We start from the raw sequence: 18603 nt of genomic DNA, 5'->3' as shown, positions 1-18603 counted from the left end.
CATTAAAACAGAGGGAAAAAATTGGAAACCTAGAAACACCAACGGAATTCAACAACATGAACGACAGGTTAAGTTTCACTCTGAAGAAACTACCGTATATGCACAGGCAGAACGTAAATAAATAATACTAATAAAAACTGAAAAGAAACAAAAACAATTACAGTTTTTTTGTACTTTAAATTTCATATTAAAATTAATGATATTTAGTTTCAATTTCAAATATTTAATTATATTAAATTATTATTATTTATTTATATTAAATCTGTTTAACTGCAAAAAAAAATTGTTTTTCGTAAAATGTATTTGTAATTTTTAAATTAAATAATATAATATAATCTTTTTATCACATAAATTATCTTTCTTTATATGTTTATTTTATCTAGAAATAGAGTTAGTAAAAAAATTATTCTCTATCATTACAATTTTTTTTTGGTGAAATATCACAATGTTATAATCACATGAATTATAACAGTTTTTTAATTACTATAATAAAACATACAGGGACAAATAATATCAACAATTGGGATTACCTTCCAAGTCATGTTTTCAATCATGTTCAATCATATGTTTCTTTCTCAAAAGATGTTTATGGGAGATAAAAAAAAATTATTAAAGAATGACACCTTAAAGGTGAAGATGACAAACTCCATACAAATAATATATAATATTAAAAAATATAATATATAAAATCTTAACTTTTTATCATATTATTTAAGTTCCAATCAAGTTTTTTTATCGTGTAATAGTACTGTAATCTAAATAATGCAAAGATAATAATTATTTAAATATTTTTCATTAGAGAGATTGATTAATAAATTAAAAATTTTAAAAATATTTATAAGATTAAGAGTGTTTCAAAAAATATAAATAAATAAAACAAAATTTGAAAAATAAAATACAAAAGGTTAAGAAAACAAAGTTTTTTATAAAATTCTGGGTAATAGGTTAATATTCTCATCTTACTTTGTCACCACACGACATAGTCCATTATGTTTTTTTGTGGACCAATGATGGGTTGCTATCACCCATTTTTTCTCTAAAGTGTTTTCCCTTGCATCATCCCACATTTTTTTTTCTATACTCTCACATTCAAAAAATAACCTTTTTCGATAGATTTTAAAATCTGTTAAAACAATTGAAAGAAAAAAATTCTAGATTTCAAAATTTGTCGAATAGAAAATTCTTTTTAACAAATTTTAAAATTTATTAAAAGATTTTTCGAAATCTTTAACAAATTTTGAAATTCTTTAAAGACTTTAAGAATTTTTTAACAGATTTTGAAATTTATTGAAGATTTTTTTCTTCAACGAAATTCGAAATTCGTTGAAAAAAAAAGTAGAGTGTAAAATTTTTTAAAATGTAAATAATAGTTTTGAAATGTTTAGAAAATGTGAGGGTGCTGAGGGAAAATGTGGGGTGATATAAGAAAGAAACATTCCTATGCATAAATCAGATTGACCAAGTTATAGTTTTTTTTTTTTTATATTTGAGCCTTATATATTTTAACTATCTACTATAATTAATATCAAAACTAAGTTTATGAGTTAAATTTTTAGTAGGAACTATAATTGATAAAGAAATTATTATATATTAAACCATGAACTAAATCAAATTATAATGAAAGAGTGTTATCCATGCTAGAAGACTTAAAGCTAACCCAAATAAAAATTTTAATCAATTTGATCATTTTAATAAATTTGAAAGACAATTTTTACTGAATAAAATCACCAGTAAACAAAATATAATATAAAATGGGAATTGAAATCAGATCTCGAGGAAGAATAATAAAGAAAAAAAAGAAAGAGAGTAGAAGCTCAGGAGAAGATAGAAGAAAACGAACAGAAAGACCTTAAATTGATAGAGAGACCGCTCCACCTCCGTCTATTTCTTTCGACACCTCCAAATTTAAACAATTATAATTTTTCTCTTTTCGAATTGCAGAATTAAGAAGTAAAAAATGACTTTTTATTGTATAATCTGAAAGTTATTTTTAAAAACAAAATCTTTCAAAATTATACAAACTGAAAGGTAAATATGAATTTCAGGTTAAGAAATTTGAATGATAAATAATTTTTGGATTGTATAATTGTTTCGGATGTGTAGGGTTGTGTCGTCCGATGTCTCTACGTCCTCCTCCAGTCGTACTTCGTGTGTCCGGTTCTCCGTACTTGCTCCTCAATTTCTTCCTCAATCCGCGGGTGGGAGACCTGCGAAAGATTCTCCGATGCCAAAGTCAGTTGAGAGCAATGGTGTTTTTCTATCGAACAGTAATAAATGTGCAGTAAATGCAACCTATCTACCACTCACCCTGGATCTGTATTTATAGTTTTCGTTATGACTTGGGATTAGTGAAAAGTTAATCACGGCCCAAATTCAGCCCAATAGCTCTTAACCTCAACTTACCTTAAACCTGGTTAATTAGTGGTATGGTCGGTCGGTCTCCTGAGATTCGACTTATGAACGAGCCGAGCCCCATAAGCGGCATGTGTAGCAAACGGCATGTCCAGCCGGCCTTTTAGTATATCCGGATGATGGGGTAAGGTCGCATGATCTCGGACGCCTGGCCGTCCAGTTTGTTGCGTCGAACCTTCGATGACGAACCAAAGAGGAACGTATTTGGTCCAGTGCAGACGTCCGGCCTATCTGGCGTCTGGTCCCTACTGGTACAATAATTAAAAAAAAAATCTCAATCATTTTCTCTTCTAAATTACATAATTCAAAAGTTATTTTTACAACCCAACAAATTTATAAATTATGTAATAAGAAAATAACTTTTAATTTTCATATTTTAAAAAGACAGAGAAATATATAAAGGTGGAAGAAGAAACTCTTGTAACCACATTTTTGAAGTATGGGCCATGCAAATCTGGTTAAGAATAACTAATAATGTAGTTTTATTTTTACAAAAGTTGATAGTTAATTCTCACATGACCTAAATAATCATTGACGTAGTTTTTGCTTTGGAAGAAAAATTTATCTATAAATGATATCTAGTTGTCATTGATTTGATGTATATTTTACCGTACAGATGTACGAATAATTGTCCAGTTAGAGAATAAGATAGTTGAGCGATCTTAAATACTATGCCATCTTAAGTATAACATCTAATCAAGTTTATTGGTAATTTTTACTTATTATGTATTAGATCGAGATTACAACTCTGTTAATCATAAATCCATCTCGAAACCTAAAAATAAAGTCTGAGATATAAGGTAGATGATTGCATTTATTGTGAATTTAAAATTTTATTGTGACACCCAATCAATCAGAATAGTGACTTTAGCTTCAGAGTGTCTTTGACAGATACCCACCTCATGCAGTTTGGATTGCAAACATCGATAACATAAAAAAATTAGACTAAATATATTCAAGATAACATAAGCTGACGAGAAGAAAATGTAAAGAAGTGTTTGACAATAATATCAACCCCACACCCGAAATTCATATAAAAATTTATATCCCATTTATCATTCACGCATATTAAAAGTAAATAAGAAAAATTAATTTAAATAAGTGGTAGAAAGCAATACGAAGAAATGGAAATTTTTCTATAAAACAAAGTGAATCTTTCCATCACAAAAGAATTTGAAAAAGGCCGGAAATTTTAAAGAGATTGTGTTTTGCAAAATGGAAGAATGTACCTTTCAAGTGTTTTAAGCTTTCACCTTTCAAGCTTTCACTAAGAGACAATATTCAAGTTTTGTTTGCGTATTGGTAAAGATGTTAGAAATTTTAAAGTGTTTGTTTTTTTAGTAAACGACTGTAGGAATAAAAAACCAAAAAAAAAAATTGTCTTTAGAGAAAATATGCTATATGAATTTATATTGTTTTAGTTAGTAAAGTTAATTATTTCATATTTCAACGTAAGTGTAGTGGAATGAATGATCATTAGTTATATCTTAAACAATGTCATATTTTAATTAGTGAGTTAACTATTTCAGATTTCAACATAAATGTAGTGATAAATGATCATTAATTATACCTTAAACAGTTTCCTTAAAGCACTCGTTAGCATTATTCTTCAAATATTTGTACTATTACATAGATCGTTAATATTTGTAAATTGAGTAATTTAATATCCAAGTAAATTTTTATTAGTCAACAAAATTAAATATATTTTTACAAACGATGAAAAAAAAACAAAGTGAATATGTGATAAATTTATTCAACAAATTTTAAAATAGAGATTATTCTTAAAAATCCACTTAACAATAATTATTACTGTAACAAGTAAAATAGGAATATGAATTATATATCAAAAGATTTTTTTTTTTGTATATATAGATATAGATAATAATAAATTGATAGTTTGAAAAAGGTAGTTTTATTTATTTAGAAAAAACGATGTAGAAGGACTTTAGTATGATTGATTAAACACTTTTAAAGAAAAAATTATTTTAGTAAAAAAATGTTATGTCAATAGTAGGAACAAAGTTGTTATTTCAAAACAAGTTTAACCTTCATTGGTTGGTTCCTTCTTTCTCCACCCCACCGTAGTCCTTTCTCTGCTTCCATCAAATCCTCCGTTCATCTCCAATCCTTTTTATGTTATAGAATATACAATCTAAAATTTAAAATAAAAATATATATTTTAGATTGTACAATTATAAAAGTAAAATTTGTTCTAAATTCTGAAATATATTTTATTTTTCATTTTACATCGTATAATTTGAAATAAAAATTTTACATTCTGAATTATATGTTTCGAATGGTATATTTCAAAATAAAGGAAAATAAATTAAAATTTAAAATGTAAAGAGGTGCGGGAAAATTAAGGGGTTCAGGAAGAAACGGCCCAAAGACTATATGCTGACAGCCACCCAATTAATTACAGAGTCATGCTTCCTCCACACCTCATCTTCTCTTACACCTCCCTAATTTTTTTAAAATTCTAAATTTATTCTTTTTACTTTTTATTTTTTAAACCTTAATCCCAATCACAATCCAATCCCCTATCACTTACACTTTTCTTTCACTCTCAGCAACAAGCCCTCGTCTCTCTCCCTCAGTGTCATTTTCTCTCTTTCTCTTCATTTTCACTTCCGTTAATACAAAATTTAACAGAAAAAGCAAATTATGCAGATATAAATTTAAAACATTTATAACTTCTGATGAATTTTGAAGTATCATAATTCAATAATATAATATGCTAAAAATTCATTCCCTACTTTCTTGTCTTTAAATAACTAAACTTGAAAATTTATGCTTAAACTTGAAACTCTTAACCACTAAGAGATAACTCTTATCGTTGTAAACCAAACTCTTTAGGTCGCAGGAGCTGAACTTCTCTTCGATGATCACTAGGTTTTCGGTGAATATCGTGGAATTTAAAAAAATGGAAAATGTTGTTAATGGAAGTGAAAATTAAGAGAAAAAGAGAAAGTGACGCTAGAGGGAGTGAGGCTTGTTGCTAGGAGTGAAAGGAAAAATAAAAATGTAAGAGGATTGAAATTAGGATTTTAAAAAGTAAAAAATAAAAGTAAAAAGTAAAAAGAGTAAATTTATAATTTAAAAAAAATTGAGAAGGTGTAGACAAAATATGAGTGGTAAAGGGAGGATCATTCTTAATTACAACAGTTATACAGTTATTTAATGTAACTTTATTGATTGAAATCCTTGCATATTTTATCAATAGAAATTTCTACAGAATCTGACGTAGAAAATGAACATTAATCAATGATAACCATCTATATCAACGACTTAAGTGACATTACATTAATATGTTATGACATTTTAACCCTAACTACTTTCTTTAAACATTATCTCCAACATTTTTTACGTTATACAAAATATTCAATATATATCTATATATATATATATCTATCTATATATATATATATCTATATATATATATATATATTTTATTTGAATTAATCTAAACAGTTCTTCATATTAGTTGATCTTACATGGCACACATCATAAAATGTAAAACAAAATAATTATATATTCATGAAATTGGTTGATAAAATGGTGAAATCTAAAGGAAGAGCGAAGAAAAGTGAAAGAAAGTAAAGGTGTGTGGTTCTGGAAGCAGGGGACAGTGACACTTTTTAACTGGAAGAAATGCAGTGTGCAACAAGTCGCTCACACAAACAAAATATATAATTTGCATAAGTCAACTTGCCGTTGGCGGTGCGGTACCCTGTTTTGTTAGTTCATCCTCTCACACAACCACACACTTCTATTTATTTATTTTTTACTGTGTCATTCTCTTTTTCCCATCCTTCACTTCACTCTCATCTTTTCCCTAACTTCACCTTCTTATGCATTCCGTTCTGATTCCGATTCCCACCCGCCTTCGATTTATGCATTTTAACGCTGCTTAAGCACGATTCTTCAGTACCACCCGTTTCTCTCTTCTAGGGTTTCCCTTTATCAATTCCCATGGCTATCAGAGGCGTGGACTTCAAGTGGTTGGCTTCCCTCACTATTGTTGGATTCAATTCCAAGATCGCTTCTCTTTTATTCCGATTCTGATTGAATGTAACTCCTTCCTTGCAGGTACGATGGCTTTTTTTTGTCTATGCTCGCCACCAGTGTGTATCCTTTCACAAGCACTTTCTCGATTTACCTAATTTTGCTGCTGTTCTGCATTTCCATTCGCCTCATCATTCTTTCTAACTTTAGCTGAATCAGTGTTTTCAGAAATACTAAATTTATGCTACTCAATTTACCCGTTCTGGCATAAAAGTTAATTGTATGTGTGTGTATGTATTCTTTAACCTCTCTACTTCTAGAGTTATTGTCGCAATTAATTGGAAGCGGTATCATTCTTGTGCCTATCCGTTGCACATATGGATTGTGGTGAGCTTTCCTTTTAAGGTCCCTATGTTTCTATTTTTTTCATATGGCTAAGGTTGTTCATAGATGACCCCTTTCCTTTCTTTTATTGGTGTTCAGGTCGACTACACTACTGTGTTTGTTTTCCGGCTCTTGATGTTTGTTGATAACGGGCTTGCTGCGGGAATGGGTTTGTAAGACCTTCCATCCATAAACACTAATGCCACTATTGACTATTTAATAAAAAATTATAAGCTGTTTTCTTCCATCTACATTGGTTGATTGCGTTAATATACTTTTTGAAATCAGAGTATGATTAATAAGGTTGGGGATTTCACCATTCTTGTATGTTTCTTTTAGTTCGTAATTTAAATTTTGCCATATCTAAGCATGCAATAACATCACAACGTCAAATACCCTTTTATTGGTCGAAATGTACTAAAACTCCCGAAGTAATGTTTATTCACTCCCTAATTAATGAGTTTCATCCAAAATTTTGTGATTTCCAATAAATTCTAGTTAATAATAAGTAATGCATTGGAAACTGTGTTGTTACAGCCTCGTAACTTAAAATACTTGTACGCATGTTGATTGCCAACTTACAACGTGTGGATGTTGTCGATGAAATCTATCCATGCAATGCAACTAATGTGCTCATGACTATGTAGCATCAACACTGCTTGTTGAGGGTGTCGCCAAGTTTGGTGTTTGAAATGTGTTTATACTAAATCACATTCGATACCAACACCCATCAATGGCAAGTGTTGACACACTATTATGGTGTTGTAGTAAAAACGATGTTTCTTGGCTTTTTCATGTTAAGTACGTGGCTGGATACAACTATAACACCTTGCAGACACTTCCGTTTGGCATGAAATGAAAATGAACATGACGGGTACCAAAATTTGTAACTTCAGTAAAAATAAATCAAGTTTTAACTTTTCAAAATAGTAAAAAAGTTTTAGGCAGGCTGAGAAAACTTAGAAAGCTTCCTGCATATGCAAAAAACACAAATATCTTGATTTTGGTCATAAATGGATGGATTGATGGTGAAAAACAGTTCAGTAGGTCACCATCTTGTTTTATATTGCTCTTTTGTAAAGGATGTTCAAACTGTATAATGATGTCTCATAGTATTGTTTTGTGAGACTCGCGCAAGGACTTAAAAGTTTATGGGTGGAAAGTATTAATGTCCTGTGGTTTTATGAAAGTTTATTTTCATCTGTAATGGAAAATGAAGTTTCCTGGGTTTGTTTTCCACTTAATTTCTTGTGCGGTTTTTATTTAAATATATGAGTTTGTTTGAATGAGCTTCTTTATAACGATCTCTAGAAGAAAAAAAAATGATATTGACTTCTACAAAGTTAAAATTAGCTTATACGAAAGATAAAATAAAAATTGGAAAAATTATGAGATAGTTTCTACAATTTGACTTATGCATATGCTACTTTTAACTTATGGAAAAGTCAATTTTATTTTTTTCTTATTTTTCTCTTGTAGAAGTCATTATGGAGAAATTCGTCCAACCAAGTCTCACATTCCCAAAGATTTCATTCTCAAGAATATTATGACCAGGAATGATTTTCCTGGGTACATTTAAAAAATACACTTTATTAAACTTAATATTTTAGGAATAGTTTTAACATTCAAAATGATTATAATAAAGAATAAGAGTGGAAATAGAATTTATAGCTGAGTTAGCAAATAACATCCCATATTGCTATGCAAATTATTTAACTTTCTCATCCTTCTCCATACGAGTAAAAATAATGTAAAAGGAGGTATTGTTACTTTCCCAGGCATGAACAATACTTGGGAATACATTTTTAAAACTCATAACAAACATAAGAATGTTACATTCCCAAGTTCACATGCCAAAACTAAAATGTTAAATCTTGAAAGACAATATTATCAAAAGCAAAATTATTTTGATCATTTGCTTTGGTGACTTACTTTGATTTCATAATATTATCAAACTCAATTAAAATGGTTCTGAGTTTTTGTGTTGTATCTAAGAAACGAAGTCAACTGATGTTTTAATTCATCAAATTTCGGTTCTAATTCCATTGTGCTGTTATGGCTGCTCCCCCTTGTATGTTTCTAGAGATTTTGGGTGGCAGCAGAGATATGCTCGTTTCTGTGGAAGAGTAGTTGTCCTTTCAATCCTTGTGTTGCTTCTCTATCCATTTCTGTGGGCTTGGACTGTAATTGGTACCCTGTGGTTCAGCAGTGCAAAGAACTGTGTATGTTTTATTCTTGTTTAATCTTCCCTGTACTCTTGTTAACAAGCTCGTGATACATAATGCAAATAATTTACCTGCAGTTGCCTGAAGATGGTCAAAAATGGGGCTTTCTCATCTGGTTACTTTTTAGTTACTGTGGACTCCTCTGCATTGCTGCATGTCTCTGGGAAAGGTGGTAGTGTTCTATTGCTACTCTTCTCATTTTATGTTTTGATGGTTTGTTTGTGTTCAAAGTCTTTTCGTTCTGCTTGTTCTACTGCTGCTATTCTGAACAACCCATGAACAAGAAATATCTGAAAACTACTATTGTCCTTCATTGTTTCATATTTAGGTTAGTCACTGTTCTCATTGTGGTTTGCTTAACTCTTTTGCAGTGGTTGACACGAAGACAAGCACATCTACTGCGTGCTCAACAGGGTATCCCTGTATCTGAATATGGGGTATGCTTCTTACTCAGCATATGTTACTACGTTAGCTATGTCTGTTGAGGATACCGGTGTTTGGCACCAAATACGAGTGTTTCTACACAATCTGAATAACCTAGGAAAAAATTTCCTTGTGTTTTTCCTCTTTGCAAGGAAAAGGAGTTAGGGAATATGTTTAAGTTTACCCTGAATTTGTAGTTGACACAATCACTTATTTGTTGAGTTTGGAATAGCATGTAATCTGACATACCATTGAAGCTAGCTAATCATCTGATGCAACCTTTTATAATAAAAACACTTGAATGTAGGAGTCCATATTGCTTCGTTCTAATTCTAGTAGTGTTTTGATTGTGAACCTTGTCATAGTTTGATTATGAAGTTAGGCGAATCTAGCATTTACATATAGGAAACTGCTTACTGATATGTTTGATTATTTTGTTTTGTGTACATTTTCCAGATTATTAATTGAATTGTCCTTTTTTTTACTGTTCAGCTTTATGGTTGGTTGTTCTGTTAATTATTCCTGTATATATCAGTGTTCTTATTCTCACTGTTACCAAGACAGTCCCTTCCTCTGGTAACAGAATTTGCATGTGGTTGTAATATTCTCTTCCATTTCATTGGTATTTTTCTTTTTTTACCCTCCCAAAAATATTGTATTGGTAGGTATCATGAATAGAGAATGAACACTAAGTATCCTCTATGTCTGTTGTGTGATTTCCAGTTCCCAATAAAATCCTTATCTCACTATTACAAGGTGTCATTTTGCTCAGTTAAAGACCAAAACTTCCAAGATGATCCCTCTTAGCAACTTCCTTCTATGAGCTTGATCTCTCTCCTTATCACAAGAGTAGAAATCATGCTAACTACTCTCCTCACCTGAGCTTCCAGTGACCTTTATGTGTGTCCAAACTACCTTAACCAATTTCCTATTATCTTTTTTGTGGCCACACATCCATCTTAACATATTCTCTTTTGCTACCTTTTTTTTATTTTTTCGCGTCATCTACTCTAGCTAAATTTGCAATGCATATACTTTGTCTTACTCCCATTTTAAGTATAAATCATTTGTTTTCAAATTTGTCTCTAAATGTCAAGTTTAAAGTAACCACTTCCTCTTGATTCATCGTTCAAAAATTTATCACCGGCCTACAATATTAATAGTTTTCGTACTTATATTGATGGGTTCTTTCTAGAAGTATTGCAACTCTTCTATTTCTATTTCTTCTTATTTCAAAGATTTATATATACTGGGTTGATTGAATGTGAGTTGTAATATCTTAGCAGTCTAAATGTATATACGTAACTCTTGGATTATCCATACTTCACAATTATTAGATGGTAAAAATTTCCCCTTTCTTTTTGTTAGGTTCTGGTTGACATGATCCGAGTGCCTGATTGGGCATTCGAAGCTGCTGGTCAAGAAACAAGGGGCATGGTGCAAGATGCTGCGGCATATCATCCAGGACTTTACCTAACTCCAGCTCAGGTAGTTTCAACTGATGCTATAGTGTTACTAATTTCATATTAGAACGGTCAGTTTGCCACATTTTAGTTAATGGAATATATGGCTTCAATTTTTGAGTATTAGGCTCCTACCATCTCTTTTATGTTTTTGGACAATGTGTACGTTATTTATTACTGTGTCTATTATATATATATATATATATATATATATATAGTTAGGAATCCTCTTTCACAGCATGCAAAAAATGGGAAATAGAGAAGAAAAGAGAACAGGGTTTGGGAAATCAGAACCCAAAGATGGTACTCTTAGTATTATTGATGAAGAACATACAACACTTACAGAAGGAGCTTGTCTCCTTCAACACAGGACAACCTTTCCTATTTACAAAAGAATCAAGGATCCTCCCCTCTTCTCACAACAGTATATTTATTCCTTTGCCTAACTGTTCCAACAAACTCCCAATGTGTAATAACAACCCATTCTATTAGACTTCCTCCCTTAATTACATTTAGGAGCTTTCTTTCTTCTCTGATACACTAACAGGGTTTTAGGCCCAACATTTATCTCTTAATGATTCTTTTGGTATATATATTGTTAGTTTCACTACTGATAATTAGATTTCTTTTCTGGATTGGGTGCAGAGAGAAGCAGTTGAAGCTTTAATTCAGGAACTCCCAAAGTTCAGGTTAAAGGCTGTTCCTACCGATTGCAGTGAATGTCCCATCTGCTTAGAAGAGTTCTATGTAGGGAATGAGGTATACCTTTTCCTAATCAAGGGAGGCAAGAAGGTCACAGCTTTTGCTTCTTGCTATCCATTACTGCAAAATGCTCTCCTTGTATAACCTATTGAATGCTTTGATCCTTACATTTTTAATAAAGTTGAGATGCAAAGTGTATTGTAAAAAACAACTAAAAATTAGTTTCAAACTTTAATGCAGGTTCGAGGCTTGCCTTGTGCTCACAATTTTCATGTTGAATGCATTGATGAGTGGCTTAGGCTGAATGTGAAATGTCCTCGGTGTCGTTGCTCAGTATTTCCAAACCTTGATCTTAGTGCACTATCCAATCTCCCAGCAGAGCCTGAGCGATCTTCAGCAAGCGTTGTGACAACAACCAGTTATGTGAGAGGCCAACCATCTACTCAAAGTTACCGGTTAAGATTGCAGGGTCTTCTGCGTCCTGTCCGTGCTGAAATTGCTGGCCCTGTTGGTGACATAGATAATTCTCTGGACAATGTTGAGAACGGTTTTGTATCAATTGTGACTCACAATACATCATCTGGAGACCACGTCTCTTCTGTCGAATGCGTGCCTGTCACTGTAAGACTTTCCTCTGCACAAAGTTAGGTTTGCTTTTGAATTCCTGTTATATTTCTAACCCGTTCTAGAGAAGGTGAAGAATGCATATTCAAATCCGGTCCGTGTTAAAATGGTCCACATTCTAACAAGAAATTTCACGTTTGATCCATAAAGAATTGGGTCAGCCTCGTGTCGGGGCGACATGGAGTTGTAGGACAAATCAAAATATACGATTTTGCCTAACATAGATTAGAGCAGCAAATGTGTAGTTTTCTTTCATGTTTAGTAATTTGTAAAGAAAAAAAGTATATTTTAATGATTTTGCTAACGTACATTTTATTGTTTTTAATCTGAATATGTTAGCAAATTACAGTGAGTATATTGAGATAATTGTTAGTTGTATTTTGTTAACGTATTCTAACTAAAAAACGTGGATGTTTGTTGGCAAACTCCAAAAACAGTTGTTTAGGAGTACTTGCAAATTTTAGTTGTAATGAAATTGTGAAGTGTATGTATTTTAAGAATTTATTTTGTCACAAATGTGCCAAAATTCCTTTTTTTGGAATAAACTTGTCCTCTGTAAGAATGACTGTTTCATTGAATCAATGAACATTTGTGAATGTGGGACATGCTTTTGCATTAGGGAAGCTTCTTTTTCCCTTTGAGATCCCAATATCTGACTGGGAACTTTTTATTTCGAGTTTACGGGTGATCTCTTAATGTTTCAAAATTGTCATCCTAAAATATTTGTTGGAGGTAAAATTGGCTAAACATGCCAAGTCTCTTTTTGTTTTAGCACGAAAATCTAATAATGGCTGTTATGAATTTTGATAGTTGTGTGTAGGTAGGCTGGTAGGTAGTTATTTTGGACTAAAGCCCAATTTCCAAAGTTGGTGAGGCTAAATAATGAATTAGCTCAAACTATAAGTGATGATTAAAGTCAAAATTAAGGTATAAGACTTCTAATATTTTTGTGTAAATGTGATTATATATAAACATGGAATAAAGTTAGTTATCATGTTCTATCAAAATATAAAAATTATTGCTCTTAAGAGACCAGAGATCTCTGGAAACTCCAATCAATATCAAATTATTATTAGTTTCATTAAAGTCATTGTTGTAGTAATGCAAACATTTAATATTTTTTGTTGTTGCTTCAGTAAAATCTTTACTCAGTTGTCAAAGTACTTAAGTGCCACTTTTTCTTTACAGTGTTTTGGCCTTTTTAAGAAAGTTCAGTTATAATAAGATGCCAGACGATCGGAATCACTCATAAGTTCACTTAAATTAATGTATATCAAAGTTCAACTTTCCAAAGTCCATTTAGGACACATGATTCTACTCTAGATTCAAACGCCCCGTTCAAAACATAAGATAAAGATAAATATAATTATACGTATTGTACAACAATACATGTTATAAAGGATAAATCTACATAACTTTTTTATAAACAATTCTTGATGATTATAAGATAACTAATTAATGAAATTTTGATCTCCATAAATTAAGTTTGATATATATATAATACTCTTTCGATTTGTAAGATTGAGGTTATCACATAATTTATTTTTCACTCCAAATTTAGGTCACCGTTTTTGTTCTTAATTTTCTATAATGTTGTTTGGGTCGATCGAAGATCTGCAGGAAACACTAACGCTCAAGTTAATATTTGTCTAGACAATTTAACAGTTAATGCGTAGTAAAAAATAACCAACTACCTTAATATTAGATTTGTATTTATAAATTTCGTAATGGACTTCTGATTAGAGCTGGTCCAATTACGGCTCATGATAACTTGAATTAAGGTTAACCTAATTACTTCAGATAACTAATCTGGTTTATGGTCCAATCGATTAGTTTCTCCGGTCGCTTTGTTGTTAGATGGTCGACTGTTCGGTCCATGACTGATCGAACAATCGTACGGTACAAATACAATATATATATATATATATATATATATATATATATATATATATATATAATATGAATATTTTGTATTTCTTTTAAGGGTTAAATATATTTTTAGTCTCTAAATTTTGATATGAAATTGAAATTTGTGTATTTCCAAAACTTTGACATATTTTGATTTCTAAACTTATAAATATGAATTAATATAGTTTTTTTAATTTAATTACGTTAAATTATTTTAACATGTTAAACGTGTTTTCTAGTATATATTGAAGCGAGAAAGTGTCAAACAATGTATACAACTCAAATATTAGCATAAAACACGTTTGATATGTTAAAAGAATGTAAGGTAATTGAGTTAAAAGAATTATATATATTCATTTTTAAAGTTTAAGAATCAAAATGTATTAAATTTTGAAAATCAATTGTGTCAAATATCATAACTAAAAACATAGTTAATAATTTTTTAATTTAATTAATAATTTATTATCACTAATTGATATGACAAAAGTAAATAGATTTTAAATATTGATTCACATAAGTTTAAAATTCTATTTATCTGAAATTTTCAGGATCTATAATTTTCAGACATGTAAACATAAGCTTTTTTAATTACACTCACCGAGACACTCTTTTGGTACATGGTGGTGATTCTTTTTTCATCAAAGAGAGGAAATAATAGTGAAAGTTATGTGTTTGATCTTATGCTCTCTCATAAAGGAAAGAATATGATATTAATAGTACGTATGGTCGCATGATGTGGTGGATGAAGATAATTGTGGGGGAAAGATGCCTTTCATGGTCATTGGAAGTAGATTCTTCTACGAACCTATACGTGCTTTTGGCGGTTGGGCGAAGTGATAAAAGGTGTTTTGAGATGAGTAAGACAATTTTCATGTCAATGGAGTTAAGTTTCCATAGTACTTTTGTCTAAATCATTGTCATTAAGACGCGTGGGAGGAACATTGTTAATAAGCGTTTGGTTGAAGTGTGTGAAGGAATCTGTGCCTTTTCCACACTCAAGATAGCTCAGTCATCAAAGAAATGCGATATTTTTTCTCTTTTCTACAAGCTTGTAGCTATGTGGATTGGACCCACTTAGATTTCAACCTTTTGTTTTTCTTTCTTATTATCATTTAAATTTCAATTAGAGTGAACTTATTTTTATGCTAACTGTTAAACCTCGTTATCATAAAGTTAATTGATGAAACCTTTTTTAAATGACAAGCGCTGATGTCATCATTTCTGTGGTCGGACACTTTTATTATAAAAATTAATAACTATATTACTGGTAGCTACTAATGTCATCTAGCTTACAACTAAGTTAAAATTATGTTACTATTTATATGAGTTAGTTAAAATTATATTAAGAACATATAATCATGAATTTTAAACTTGATTTGAGTTCTATAAAACTTTTATTCCATTAAATTATTTTCAGGTCAAGTAAAAAATATTTCTATATTTTAAAAAAGTATTACTTACAAAAAATTAAATAAAATATAAATTTTAAGAAAATCTAAAAAATAACGTAACACAATAAAATAAATCAAAATTCCATAATTCTTCATTGTGTTTGAATTATAATAGATGTTATAAGAAAAATTAAGAAAATTACTTCAAAGTATCATATATTTAAAACTAGCCGTGTGATAATTTGTAATGAAAGTTTTATCCTTAAATTATTCTAAAAGTATATATTTTATTTCGAAATCAATTTTATTTTTCGTCCATATATTTTATAAAAATAATGTAAGACTTTCTTCAAACAAACTGAATATAGAATGTTTTTTATATAACAGTTTAAAAATGAAGTATACTATCTCTATATACTATTAATGAAATAAACATACAGTTTAGTTTAAAGATAAAATATAATCTTTAAAAATAATTTAAATACAAAAAACATATTAAATTCTTATAGTTATTATACATTTGAATATTTAACTCAACATATCTTGAACCGTAAACATTATTTTTCTTTCACATGTAAGGAAATTGTCTTTCTAAAAGAATACTATAAAATATAAACCTTATATATTCCATGTAAATAAAAAAAATATATATATTCTTAGAAAAGAACAAAAATATGAAAAGAGGAAACAACGATGTTCAATAAGTCAAGTAAGCTGGAACTGCCAAGTAACCGGAAGTGCAGGTACGAATAAAACCCGAATTAATAATTACCAAAATTCAACAGAGCTTGTATCTCGTACAGAACCCACACTTTTCCTCTATGCACTCCAAGAATAAAAACACATAGCAGGCCGTACGATGATCCTACGTGGCGATATCTCAATGCTTAAAGAAAACGCGAAACGAATTTTGAAGAATCGAACCCACGTGGCAGGGTCCCACAGAAAACCCCGTAGCGGAAAAATGCCTAGTCCCCTACTTCGTTTTTCACTTTCTTTCCACTTTCTCCCACCCAAACACTCTTCTCCTTTATTCCCATTTTTTTTCCTCTTTAAATTCCGCCACCACCCTTTTCACCAACGCCGTGCCCTCTATGAAGAACTCCGACCCCTCCGCCCACTTCGAATCGCCTCATTCCCCTCTCCGCTTCCGATCCTCCCCGCTCTCCGACAACGGCGACCCCTTCCACTCGCCCGAAAATTCGCCGATAAATGACCACCGAGACAACTCCAGGGCCATCGTCATCGTCGAGACTTCCACGCAGTTCGCCCAGGCAGCGCCCCCCGCCACCGAGTCTGAACACCGCAACCCACCGCCCAATGAACTGCCGGAGGTCGTGGTCACCCGTCCCGCGCGCCCGGAGCCTCGCTCGCCAGCCGCGGCCCACCGCGGCAGGACAAGAGCGGCGCCGCCCCCTTCCCTTGCAGTGCCGAAAAGAGAGGTTATGCTGAAAAAGGTGGCGTTAGGGTTCAGGTTGAGCGAGGTGGTGCTGTGTCTGATTTCTTTTCGGTTATGGCCGCGGACANAATGGCAGATTCCAAATGGTTTGGGAACACTTTCTGGGCTGTTACAGCTCATCCTCTACGTTGTTTTTTATCGAACAACCAACTGGGATGAAGACGACGAACCCGCTAACATCATATGATTTGTGCTTGGAAACTCACAGAAGATACAAAGTCAAGGGACAAAAAGAATAAGAGTTTGTTTCAACATAAAGTTGGAAGTCTTTTTCAGAGCTTCTGACCGTATTTCTGTTTAAGAAAAAGGAAAAAAAAGTTGTGTTTTTATAACCAAGTTCCCAACAAAACTCCTGGCTCGTATTGAAACATGCATTAATCAATGGTTGTAGTTTTTGAATAACAGCATTGATGTCTGGTAAAGAGCAATGTTGTTGGCTTTAAAGATGTATATGCTCATCTGAGCTCATGGGAATATTTTTTTGGCATGAATAATAGCGGGTGACAGCTGAGAAATTTCAAACATTATGAGTTATACTTCTCAACATTTTTTTAAACCATACTTGTTCTTTGTCATATCAAATTATGTTTTATAGTACTACGCGGAATCTTATATAGGATATATATATATAGATAAAAGGTAAAAGAAGCCATATTATTAATCATGAATGCATAAATGTGTGCTATTCTCACTTCTGAATGCACAAATTTAATATAAATCCTGCTCATAAATGAAATTTGTATTAAATGTACATCAAACATAAGCTTAAACTCATCCTATGAATTTGAACCTTATATACATATATAAATCAGACATCAAATCTATTATTAGCACGCCACACAATCCCACCAAATTAGTTTTCAGTAGTATTTTCACAGTTTTCTTTTATAGCACTTGAAACACTCCCCCAGTATTTTGGTTATACCATCGAGGAAGGAAAAAAAAAGTAATATATTACTGTATTAAAATTAGGAATTCTCGTGTCGTTTAAATTAATTTACTTTAATATTAATCTTTTTTTTAAATATATGTTCAATTTAATTATGATAACTAAAATCAACAGGTTAAATTAGAGTATAAATACACTAATTACATCAAAGGGACAGTATTTCATAGTTTATTTCAGGTAGATAAAAACGGCTTTTTTTTTTTTACAAATTTTGATGCATCTATAGTTTTCTCAATTTGATTTGCATATTATGAGTATATATATAACAGGTTTTTCTTCTCTATAAATGAATGAATCATCCTCTGTTACTAGACGAATTGAATATAGATGAAAAATAATCACTAACAATCATCTAATTCCACAACAATCATCTAGTTTATGATTTGTATGAATGATTGATTAGCTTGTATTTTTTATTGTTAGTTTCACTAGTATTTCATAGTTCATAACATATTTTTCTTAATAGTAACTCAAATTAATATGTCAAATTGTTTAATAGAATATATTAAATTTCATCAAACTGTTAAAAAGAAAAACAAATTTATATTGATATATTAAAGATAAAAAATCAACAAAAACAAAAATGATTATTTATAAAGAATATTATTTCATTCGTGATCAATTCAATAAATTTGTTCTGATCTAGTTGTCTGAATAT

General features: G+C 31.0%; 2 protein-coding genes across 2 annotated transcripts; both read left to right on the top strand.

Moving 5' to 3' along the window:
* The first annotated feature begins 6117 nt into the window (after positions 1-6117).
* LOC148206936 (E3 ubiquitin-protein ligase SIS3-like) lies at positions 6118-12616 on the top strand. Its single transcript, XM_088104993.1, has 10 exons — positions 6118-6413; positions 6502-6540; positions 6738-6804; positions 6901-6974; positions 8885-9023; positions 9104-9195; positions 9398-9463; positions 10818-10937; positions 11558-11671; positions 11855-12616. Exons 6-10 carry the CDS (start codon positions 9181-9183, stop codon positions 12260-12262), a joined length of 723 nt encoding a protein of 240 aa, XP_087961119.1. The 5' UTR covers positions 6118-6413; positions 6502-6540; positions 6738-6804; positions 6901-6974; positions 8885-9023; positions 9104-9180; the 3' UTR covers positions 12263-12616.
* A 4015-nt stretch (positions 12617-16631) lies between these two features.
* LOC148206935 (CASP-like protein 4A2) lies at positions 16632-17183 on the top strand. The gene has a single exon (XM_088109161.1). The coding sequence runs from the start codon at positions 16632-16634 to the stop codon at positions 17181-17183; it is 552 nt and encodes a 183-aa protein (XP_087965287.1).
* The last annotated feature ends 1420 nt before the right edge of the window (positions 17184-18603 follow it).

The sequence above is a fragment of the Vigna umbellata genome, chromosome 1 (genome assembly GCF_029865625.1).
Source record: "Vigna umbellata cultivar VRB3 chromosome 1, Vumbellata_1.0, whole genome shotgun sequence".
Lineage (NCBI taxonomy): Eukaryota > Viridiplantae > Streptophyta > Magnoliopsida > Fabales > Fabaceae > Vigna > Vigna umbellata.
This window is presented reverse-complemented; position numbering and strand designations above follow the sequence as displayed.